The sequence below is a fragment of the Haliaeetus leucocephalus genome, unplaced genomic scaffold (assembly GCF_000737465.1).
Source record: "Haliaeetus leucocephalus isolate CR32 unplaced genomic scaffold, Haliaeetus_leucocephalus-4.0 Scaffold155, whole genome shotgun sequence".
Classification (NCBI taxonomy): Eukaryota; Metazoa; Chordata; class Aves; order Accipitriformes; family Accipitridae; genus Haliaeetus; species Haliaeetus leucocephalus.
In genome coordinates this window covers 2,028,879-2,040,949 of record NW_010972591.1, presented here as the reverse complement: position 1 = coordinate 2,040,949, position 12,071 = coordinate 2,028,879, and the positions used below count along the sequence as shown (strand labels likewise).

At 37.9% G+C, this 12,071-nt stretch overlaps 1 protein-coding gene across 2 annotated transcripts in view; it reads left to right on the top strand.

Annotated features, from left to right (window-relative positions):
• Positions 1 to 12,071, top strand: part of DYNC2H1 (dynein, cytoplasmic 2, heavy chain 1) — a 185,457-nt gene that overhangs the window by 96,232 nt on the left and 77,154 nt on the right. For both annotated transcript variants that reach the window (XM_010562117.1, XM_010562118.1), the window contains 2 exons: positions 4,277 to 4,437; positions 9,077 to 9,202. In XM_010562117.1, coding sequence (XP_010560419.1) covers positions 4,277 to 4,437; positions 9,077 to 9,202 — 287 coding nt within the window. The remainder of the gene's footprint in view (positions 1 to 4,276; positions 4,438 to 9,076; positions 9,203 to 12,071) is intronic.

Here is a 12,071-nt window from a genome sequence, read left to right as displayed (position 1 = left end):
CAAAAGTCATATTGACACTATACTCCCAAATCACTCCATATCACTGATTGAGTTGGGTATTTTTCATATCTGCTTTAACTTAGTTTTTTTGAGTCTGGCTACATCAGAAATAGTATTTAAAGAGACTTGATTTTAATTACCTACATTTTCATATTCTTCAAAAAAGCCATAGAGATACACAGAAGGAAAATCAGTACAGGCTAAACTAGTCTGTATTTTATTCTCACAGACCATTTTCTATAAAGTAGACCAGAGCTCTCATGGTCACATTGCATCTAGGCCAAAATAAAATTACTTGCCAAAATAAAAAAAAAAAACAAATCTCTCCTGCTTTCTGTATTGGAATTGTTAATAGTAATAATATATTTACTGATATTTTTGTATTGTTTTTCTGTGTACAGATCACCAACAGAGAAGAAATCTTAACTAGCACTTTGAGTTCAAGTTCCAGCTGCTGTAAATTGATTTAATTGCATTGACATTAGTAGAGAAGTTTTGTGAAAAGTTGTTCATTGACTTTATGGAAACTTCATCAGTTTATAAAAAATATGAAGTTTGCATCCTGTGCCAGACTTTGTATTTATATGTCAGGTCTTTCTTTTTTCCCCTTTGATTCACTCCAATTTAGACATTTTCTGAAAAGTTATTCGCTCTCTTTTTCCTCTCATGTCAGGATATTAGTTTGGATAGTAAGATTTAAGAAATTCTGTCAGAACAGAACATGGAGGCAGAAAGTATGTCAGGAATTCCCACTTTGACTGCATAGTTATTATTTTGAATATGAGTGCTTATTGATTTACTCTGAAAACACTGGAGTCTTTTTTTTTTTTTTTTCTGTTGAGCTTCCTTAAAACAAAAAGCACCTTCAGCATAGCTATGCTTTTTCTAAATATTATGCCCAAATGTCTAAAAAACCAGCCTGTTTTTTTAAAGAATACTTCCACTGTATTAATTTTCTAAATGATGCATCTCAAAGGTCCTACAATATATTTGGCTAGGCAGTTACTCATTTACAATTGTACCTCTTTTAAGTTAGCATCATTACCATAAATACGTTATTATAATAACTTAAGTTGCAGGTATACACACATTGATCTATTGCCCAATCATAGCTTTTTATTCTATCCCCAAGTTAATGCAAGGCAAAGTAGTAGTCCCCAGTTAACATAGAGTTTTGTAGGATATCAAAACTCCTAATCAGTTAAGCTTCTCAGGAATCTGTGCAGCCTCTGCTTGCACTGCTAAAAATAATAATACAGCCAACAGTCTCTGGTTTATCTTGATTGTAGTATATTCCATGCACATGTTTGTAGCAGCAAAGCAGTCTTAGGAACAGGAACTTAAGAATGGTGGAACACGTGGAGAGCTCTGTCTAGCGTGTTACTGTCTTTGCCAATGACAAATAGTAAATGACAAGGCAAGGGTATAAGAACTTCACAAGCTTATATTAAAACGTTTTGCAGTGACCAGTGTTTTATGTCTCCAGGGTTTCTCAGCTGGAAGTAATAACACAGTACTTAAAAGACCCAATGAATTTGTCTTATATGTCCTTGTACATCTCTTCTGCATTTCCATGTAATAACAAATATCTGCAGCATTGCTTGAGGCCCATTCCACAATGATAATTAGTGGTCAGAAAGATCTCCGTTTGGTTTTTGTATCCCTGCTGCCTGTTGACTTCAACAGATATTTTTAGTCCTGTATTCTTTATAGAATTTGAAACAGTAGTGAAGATTTTCAAAATTATTTTCTTCACTGAAATTAAAGTTAATAAAAGTTAAATTTTACCTTTCCAAAACCTTACTTTTAATTAAATTTTGATCTAAAATTTGATGTTAAGTTTCTCAATGTATCTTTATTGCTTATGTAGCTAGTGATTAAGTTCTAATGCTTTATGTAATGTTTTAATATTTATATTAAATTAATATGAAACATTTATATTTTGATACTTCAACAATGAAATATAGTCACAGTGAATACAACTCAGTATGGACCTTGCTTAAGGTGCAAGACAGTGGTTTATAGGCCAAATATCAGAACGCATCACAAGTACCTCTTCTTTGTGGTCCTCATCCACAAAGAGAAACATTTGATACTGGATTTTCTAATTATAGGCATAATACTGTCTTCCATTTTCAGCATTGTAAACACTCTTTCATAAAAACTAACTAAAAGAAACATTCTTACCCTAGAGAATGCTGTCGTGTTCTATTTCCTGATACTTTTCTTTTTTTTGCATAGAGTGACTCAGGTAGCTTCAATTATGACTGTAGTTGAAAAAAACCAAACCAATCTCTAGTTATATATAATTTCATTTTTTTTCTTGGCTAATTTGTCTATTTTCTTTCTTTCTCTCCTCCCTGCCAGTAGTTTAGTTATTTCCATTTATTATGTTAGTGAAGGGAATGTTAAATCTGGAGTAGCTTGTATCAGTGAAAAATGTTACTATAAGCTCAGTTTGGAGGAATGACTAGAAAGCTAGTATGCTGGGCAGCTTTCATTCAAAGTGTAAGCTTTTTTCAGGCTCTTGAAAATGCATCCAAATTTTACTGTGTTCAGTTTTGGGCCCCTCACTGCAGGAAAGACATTGAGTTGCTGGAACGTGTTCAGAGAAGGGCAACCAAGTTGGTGAGGGGCCTGGAGCACAAGTCTTATGAGGAGTGGCTGAAGGAACTGGGGCTGTTTAGTCTAGAAAAGAGGAGGCTGAGGGGAGACCTTATTGCTCTCTACAACTACCTGAAAGGGGGTTGTAGCGAGGTGGGTGCTGGTCTCTTCTGTCAGGTGGCTGGAGATAGGACAAGAGGAAATGGCCTCAAGTTGCAGCAAGGGAGATGTGGGTTAGATATTAGGAAAAATTTTTTTACTGAGAGGGTTGTCAAACATTGGAATGGGCTGCCCAGGGAAGTGGTTGAGTCACCATCCCTGGAGATATTAAAAAAGCGAATGGATGGGGGTACTTCAGGACATGGTTTAGTGGGCATGGTTGATGGTTGGACTCGATGATCTTGAAGGTCTTTTTCAACCTAAATGATGCTATGATTCCATGATTCTATACATTTGGCCAATAGAGGATTCATTGAGAAACAACTTGCAAATGTTTGTCAGACATTTTTGAGATTCTGACACTTAAGAGTCCCTGAAGAGTCTTCCTCACTGAGCATGCTTCAGTCCAGCACTGAACAGCCCTTCTTTAATTTCGGTGTCATTTTATGGATCTTCTAGGGTTTAGAGCTTATTGGCAGTGAGCAGCAGAACTCATCAGGGGAGCTGCTTGTATCAATTGCCTTATGGCCTCAGTTTATATATTTATCTCTGCTTATATTACCTCTGCATGCCTAATGAATGTAAAATTAAAATATTTTCCAATATTAGTCTTGTTTAATTCAATTTTTTAAAGCATTTTGATTGATAGTGATTTTATCTGTTTAGTTGCATCTGTTAGAGTCTCTGTCCAGATACATGCAGAGAACCCAGACCTCATACTAACCTTTGCCAGCCTGACCTGTTATATTCAAATTATATAGTATTGTTCTATGTGGAGATAATAGCTCAAGGCTGAAAGCAGATTGTGCCTTCAAGGAAATGTGTATTGCGTCTTTTAGTACATGTGGCATAGATGTCACTGATTTGGGCTCTTCTGTCTTTCTTGATGCTGTGATTTCCCATTGCACCTAACACTTCACTATTTAAGGACTAGTCTAAAGATGCATTGAAAATATGTGCTTAACACTGTTCAAGTTTATGATACACCTATACACATAGCTTTGCGCTGGTATATAACTGCCTTGCCTATACTAGGTCAACATTCTAGACATTTAATTTGTATATTAAAGTGAATAATAGACTAAAATAATTGTAGCACCAAGAACCGTGTAAAGTCAAATTCTAATAATTAAGGCTCTCAGGACAATACAGGAGAGAAGTTCTGCATGTGGACATACACGCTACAAGTAGTTTTAGCAAATAACATAGCTTCTCATATTCTTATATTCCAGGTCTTCTTTTTGTATGTTTTCTTGAAGACTACACTCTAAATAAATACTACAGTTTATATTTGTCAAGATGGAAGTCCAGGCACCATTTTGGTGCTTGTGTCTTTTTCTTATCAATGTAGAGTGCCTTCTACCTGCATATTGTAATGAAATTTTTCTCATTGTAGGACCAGTTTTATGGTCTCCATTGAACAGAACTTTGACAGCCAGATGACCTTTAAAGTGGTTAATTAACCACTCTATCCTGTGTAGTCACTTTATTTCCATAATAATTCTAATTCTAGGAATAAAAGAATTGTCTCCATCACCTCTGAATTTGAAACGTCTGTATAAAGAGACTCTGGAAATTGAGCCCATCCTAATAATTATTTCTCCTGGTGCTGATCCTTCTCAAGAGTTGCAAGAACTTGCCAGTGTTGAAAGAAATACTGAGTGCTACCATCAGGTCAGTCTTAGATAAGCATAATGATTAAAAACCACAATATGTAAAATTTTACAGTAGTAGTATCTGTTTTACTTTGGTTTTTAAGGAAGTTAGTATGTAAAAGCATAGTTTGGTGTCTATGTGTTTGTTATTCCTACCTATCTTGCCACTAACTTCTGATTCCATTGGCAAAATGGGTTGGAGAAGAGACACACAATTAGTGATCCTCACAGAAGCAGAATCCATGTGAGAGGCATTCCTCCAACTTGGAGAAGGGAAAAATGAGAAGATAGATGGAAGAGAACAAAAGAGACTGAGAATTGTTATACATGCTGAAACATTATCTTTTTAGGTGTGAAATAATCAAAATATGAACAAAACCAGTGAAAACTAGACTTCATAATTTCCTCTGCTTATAGGACTTGCGTATTTCTTTCTTCAACAGAAAACAGAAATCAGATGTTCAGTGTTTGTGGATACTTTGGCATTTTGTGAAAAACTGTAAAATATTTTGAGAAATTGTACAAGTAAATGTTAACTGATTAACTGTTGATGGGAGTTCCTGAATAGAACTCTTACATTTCAAGTCTTTAAAAAAAAAAGTGTTTAAGATTGACCATGCAGGAAAACCCTCAGATTTCAGGAATAGGCTTACAACAACAAAATTATTTTCCCAGCCAATATAACAGTTGTTTTTTGTCATGGTATACAACTTCTTACCTTTTTGCATTCAATACAAAACTGAACTGGGTGAAGATAATTCCCCTTGAGTAGATTTTAATCAGGAATTGTACTGTGAAGAAATCACTTTATATTTTCTGTGTCTGTTTCAAAATTGGATCTATGCAGGGGTGTTGAAAATGACTTTTTTTTAAGAAGAAATTTACTGTCGCTGTTAAATTCATAGAATAACCTAGGTTGGAAGGGAGTTCTAGAGATCATCTACTTCAACCCCCTGCTCAGAGCAGGGAGCTCCCCCTTCCAAGGATAGAGATCTCTGGGCAACTTGTTCCAGTATTTGACCACTCTCACAGGAGAATGTTTTTCCTAATATTGAATCAGTATTTCCCATATACCAACTTGTGTGCAATCACTGATGTCCTATCACCATGTGCCTCTGAAAGAGTCTGGTTCTGTCTCCTCTGTGTTCTTCAGTCTGGTAGTTGTAGACAGCAAGAAGGTCTCCTGATTGCTTGGCTAAAAAAACCCTACTCAGTGTCCACTGACCATGTTGGTGGTCTGCTCTGGAGTCACTTCAGTATGGCCATGTCTGTCTTGTACTGGGGAGCCCAAAACTGAAGACAGTACTCCAGATGTGGTCTCACAAGTGCCAAAGAGAGGGGAAGGATCCCTTCCCTGGGCTTGCTGAAAGCTTTTACTAATACAGCCCATTATGGGATCGGCCTTTGTTGCAAGGGCCCATTGTTGATTTATATTCAACTTGTTGTCCATGAGGGCCTCCTTTTCTTCAAAGTTGCTTCTGAGGCAGACCCCAGCCTGTACCGTGTACGGGGTAGTTCCATCCCAGGTGTAGGACTTTGCATTTACCTTATTGAACTTCACAAACTGCCAGCCTGTTTCTCCAGCCTATTCAGGTCCACCTGAGTAGCAAACCTGCCTTCCAACATATTTATTGCTCACCCTCCCCACACCCCCACCTTTGGTGTTACCCATTATCTTGCTGAGAGTGCACCCAGTCACATAACCCAGGTTGCTGATGAAGACATTAAACAGTATTTTCTCTAGCACTGATCTCTGAGTGATACCACTAGTTACTGGCTGCCAGCTGGACTCTGTACCACTAACCATTCTGTGAGACCAGCAGTACACCTATTTTTCTGTCTATGTTATTTTTCACTTCTCCAGCCTGTATTTCTCCAGTTTGGTCATAAGGAGGATATGGGAGACCCTGTCAAAAGCATTACTAAAGTCAAGGTATACAACATTCACTAGCACCCCCTTATCCACAGTGGCAGTCACCTCATCATAGAAAGCAATGAAGACGAGCAGGCACGAGTCATTGCCATTGGTAAATCTATATTGGTTGCTCCTTATCACCTCTGTGTTCTTCGTGTGTTTAGAAATGGCTTCTAAGAGGACTTGCTCCATAACCTTTCCAGGGACTGAGTGGAGGCTGACCAGCCTGTAACTACCTAGACCTTTCTCTTCTTGCCCTTCTTGAAGATAAATGCAACATTTTCCTTTTTCATCAGTGAACACCCCAGATCAACATAACCTTTTGAAGATGACAGCAAGGAGTGATGTTAGCTGGCCCCACAGCACTCTTGGATGCACTCCATCTCATCCTGTGGACTCTTTTATTTCTAAGTCTGTTGAGTGATTCCTAAATCTCTCTTTCTCTGCTGAGGGCATTGCTTCTCTCCTGCTTGTAGGTTTGGGAGACCTGGGACGCCTGAGAACAAGCCTCAGCAGTGAAACCTCCAACTAAAAGGGCATTGAGTACCTTAACCTTTTCCGTGTGCCTTGTCACTAAGTGCCCTGCCCCACCGAGCTATGGACTCGTGGCTTTCCTTGGCTTTACTTGGCTGACAGGAACGTTACAGAACTCAAGAAATGCAAAGTCCTGCCCCTGGGAAAGAAGAAACCCTTGCAACAATACAGGGAATATATTGACTGACCGGGGAGGACCTCTGCTGAAAAGAACAGGAGGGTTTTTGTAGATGACAAGCTGAACATGAGCCAGCACTGTACCCTGCCAGCAGAGAAGTCTTTGTGATGACCTAGTAACAACTTTTCAATACCTAAAAGAACATCACTGAGAAAATGGACCCAGACTCTTTGCAATCAGGCATGGTAGAAAGAGGCAGTGGGCATAAATGGTAACGAGATAGATGACTGGATGTAAGGAGAAACTTTTTCACGATGAAAGCAGTCAAATAGATTTCCCAGTTCAGTCTCCATCCTTGGAGGTTGCCAAGAGTCCACTGGACAAAGCCCTCAGCTCCTGGTCTGACCTTTCATAGCTGGCCCTCCTTTGAGCAGGATATTGGACTAGAGACCTTCCAGGATCCATTCCAACTCAAATTATTCTATGATACAAGTGGTTTCCTAATATTCCTAATACACAGTACCAATATGCTTTATACCTTTCTGTAAAACATTATTTCATTCTGTCATTAGAAATATTCAGGGGAGGGGAGTTGTCATCTAGCTGATCACTGGTTAGCATAGAAATGGAAAACATCAAGTTTAATGTTGCTTTTGAATAGTCATTGAACTTGTTCCTTTCCTGGAATGTGCACTGATGGAATATATTATTCCCATCAAATTGTAAAGATTTAGATTCTCTTGCCAGTTTATCTAGCTGTGAATGTTTCAGAATGCATATTTCTTACTCTGTCACATGGCTTTTTGTGTTTGTCTCTTAAATATCCTGTACGTGATGGGACTTTTAAAATGTAACACAGTATGGTATTCGATTAAGGAGTGGTGAGTACCGCTCAAATCATCTGAAAGTTGTACTACTAATGAGAATATTTTGTTGTTATTATTTTTTCCTGCACTTTCTCATGCAATTTTGATAGAACATAGAAGATCAGATTTTTCCTCTCTGTTGAATTATTTCTCATATAGGATAAAGAACAGATCACTAAATTTGTGTGGTGTACTAACATATTGTCTGGTGACTTTTAGTTATCTTCTGTTGGCTATTTTAAATTATTTCAAGATATTATGCTCAGTTTTATTTAGGCAGAGGATATCTCTATCATCATATAGAGCTAAGGCCTCAAGTTTCTTTGATTCGGTACGGTATTAGGATAAAAAGACAGGATGGATTTCCTTTCAAGGGATATCTGATGAAGTCATAATAATCACAATAGTTCTATTTTGCTATAGCAGTAATGTCAAGACAAAGCTTTTCAGATTAGCTAAGACCACTTCCTTTCAAACTTGGTTGGTTCAGGGTTTTTTGTTACGTATAGCTTCCAATTAGACTCTAAGGGAGAACTAAGGTGAACGTACTCTGCAGATAGTCTTAACATCAGTTGTTGCAGTAGTTGTGCCACAGAACAAGTCCTTTCTTTATTTTCAATTTTCACCAATTTATCTGAAAATTCACTTTTGAATCTTTGTATTTCCATTTGAAAATCCAAATTTATTTTAGCAGCAGTATGGTACTATAACATATTAAGAAAAGACTGTTTGTTAAGCTATTCATATTTCCCAGTTGGAAAGAGAGCAGCCTTAGTTTTTCACTCATCTTAATATGAAATTGAGTGTTTCTCTTCAAAGGAAGTACTCTTAACTTATAGTCAGAAGAAAATTTATTCTCATTTATCTCTTGGTTTTGTCATATCAGCAGTTCTGCAATAATACAGTTTAGTCACTGATATTTAAATTACTTTTTGAGTTCCCAGGGAATACCATCACTGCCACCAAATGATGTATGTTTTTTCAATAAAAAGACTAGGTAATGTCATTTCTTAAGAAACTGGTTAGATAGGTCGCAAAGAAAAAACCTACGTTTTCCTTAATCTTTTCCCTACTTTAGTAGCCTGTCACATTAGTAAAATTTCTGGTTATCTTTAGCACACCTTCTTTTTTACATATGCACTCTAACTTGGAAACACACGATTTTGTATTTAGCTGTTAAATGAGGTGTGATGAATTCCTGATACAACTGTGTCTGTCATTTCAGATTGCAATGGGCCAAGGCCAAGCTGACTTGGCTATTCAAACTTTAAAAGAATGTGCACGCAATGGAGAATGGCTGTGTTTAAAGAACCTGCATCTTGTTACATCTTGGCTTCCTGTATTAGAAAAGGTGAGGGTAACTAGAGAATAATGTATTTGAAACCAGACAAAATTAGTAAGCAACAGTTCTGAAGCATTTCAGGCATTTCCATGGTGATGTTTAAAATACCAACAATTTAAAAATAAACCTTTGCAGTTTTCTCAGTCATAAATAAAGTGAAATGCTTCAGATCTAAGCAGCTCCTTCCTTTGCATGAGCACTTTAATTTTCATAGAGTGTAGAGTATTTCTGCCACAATGAGTGAACAAACGCTCCTGTTGAGCCTTCTGGTACTTTATGGGGTACCGCCCATGTTTGCTGAACTCTAAATCTATGCATGCTTAAATTTTATTTTACTTTTATTTTTTCAGTTCTAGGACTTTCTTTTTAGTAGTTCTTTTTTGTTAAGTGTAGCTTGTGTCTGAGTCACCAGGGTTTTTTTTCTATTTTGAAATTAAAATGTCTAATGTTTTATAGGAACATGCTTTTACTTATGGCATGTAAAATCGTTAACTTGCTAACTGAATCAAAGTGACTTAACATGTATATCACTCTGAAATCCAGAAAATAAACTAACTCAAAAAAAGAAAGGTGAGGAATTCCTATCAACAGTTCCTACAGTCTTAATTTTCCAGTGTCTTGTGATTGTCTGTAAAGTGTACTCCATGCACATGAGCTTGGAGTCTATCTTCTGTCTAGCAATGACCATGTGGCATGCATGTGCCTTTAATGTTCTTGTAATCCATTTTTAAAAAAATGGAAAGACAAAGCAAGATAACACTGATATGTGTCATCTAGTCTGAATATGATGGTGAACAGTAACGGTTTGTAAGCCTCTAATTATAAAATTTCAGATCTTGTAAGTATTAAAATACTCATGTGTATCAGAAGTTTCGTATTCTTTCCACAAGAACATAATACTGAGTGTGTTAAACTTCTTGCTGAGCTTAATACAGACTGAGTTTTGCTGATGTTTGGCTCGGCACATCCCATTGTCTGTTTTGCATACCATTAGCAAGTGTGAGGCTATGCAATTCATAATGTTTGAACATCCTCTTAAGAGAGATCTGCATATTTATAATTCAGTTCCATCCAGGTACATAAATTTAGTTCTCACAATCTTTCCATTTGAGAAGACGAAATACTTCTTCTGGTCAATGTGAACTTTATCGGTATGAAGATGATACCTTCACAGTTTACAAGTGACTGCCCTTAGCTGTCTTTTAGCCAAACATGACGTATCAGAGGATGCATGCTGCAGATGATTCCACTTGAAAGAGCATGTAAATTCCCTTGTTTTCTTTTCTTAAATCTCCTGCTTCCAAGGCTGTGGATCATTTTCATATCTTAGTTTGTCTCCGATAACATCCTCATAGACAAGCTGATGAAATACAGACCTGATTGTACCACAGTGAGGTAGATTGAAAACTGGCCTAACTGCATGGCTGAAAGGGTTTTTAGTGGCAAAAAAGTCCAGCTGGAGACCAGTATCAGTGGTGTGCTCCAGACATTGATACTGTGGCCAGTGTTGTTTAACATCTTAATTAATGACATGAATAATGGGACAGAGTGCATCCTCAGCAAGTACAGATGATACAAAACTGGGAGTAATGTTGATTGATAGAACAGATGGGTGTGCTTTCATTCATAAGGACCTTGATAGGCTGGAGAAGTAGGCTGACAAGAACCTTGTGAAGTTCAGCAAAGGGAAATGCCAAGTACTTCGCATGGAATGGAATAACTCCAGGCACCCAGACAGTCCAGGGGCTAACTGGCTGAACAGCAGCTTGGCAGAAAAGACCTGGGGGTCCTGGTGGGAAAGAAGCTGTGACTACGAGCCAGCAACGTGCCCTTGCGACAAAGAAGGCCACCGGCCTCTTGGGCTGCTTTAGGCAGTGTTGCCAGCAGATCAAGGGAGGTGATCCTTCTCCTCTGGTCAGCCCTGGTGAGACACATCTGGAGTCCTGTGTACAGTGCTGGGCTGCCCACTACAAGAGAGGCATGGGCATACTAGAGCCAGTCCATTAAAGAGCCACAAGGGTGATGAAGGGACTGGAGCATGTGTCATACAAGGAGGGACTGAGAGAACAGGGACTGTTCAGCCTGGGGAAGAGAAGCCTCAGGGGGAATCCTGTTATTTAGTGTGTGTTGGCTGATGGGAAGGAGTAAAGGAGATAGAACCAGACTGTTCTCAGTGGTGTCCTGTGACAGGACAAGAGGCTGTGGCCACAAACTGAAATACAGGAAATGCCATTTAAACATAAGACAATTTTTTTTTTAACTGTGAGGCTGGTCAAACACTGGAACAGGTTGCCTAGAGAGGCTGTGGAGTCTCCATCCTTGGAGATATTGAAAACCTGACCGAACACAGTTCTGGGCAACCTGCTGCAGCTGACTCTGCTTTGAGCATGGGGTTGGGCTAGACAGTCTCCACAGGTTCCTTCCAACCTCAACAGTTCTGTGTACCAGATACAGTTCTAGGTACCAGATATAGTTGTAATTTTGCCTAAAGAGCAGAACAATTAATGGGTTGACAGAATTTTCTTCTTTACTAAAAACACTGAAAACAAAACGATTATGATTATGTTTTAGAGATTATCAAAATGAAGAAAATCTGTTCAGAGGTTTTTGATCTATGTTTTTTTTCCGAGACACATACATAAAACGTTGACATTGTTCTCAAGTCAGTTGTCAAACAGCTTTGGTATCTTCAGTGGAAAATATGTCTGTTTCAGATGCACATAAAGCACCAGCAGTATGTTTTCATACATTCAGTAATTACATATTTTTGTGAAGCCTTTATATTTGAAATAGCATTTGACAATATTTATTCTCTTAGAACTCCGTTTTCCTATCTTCACTTTTCTATGAATCATGATACGTGAAGCGTGCATACAAC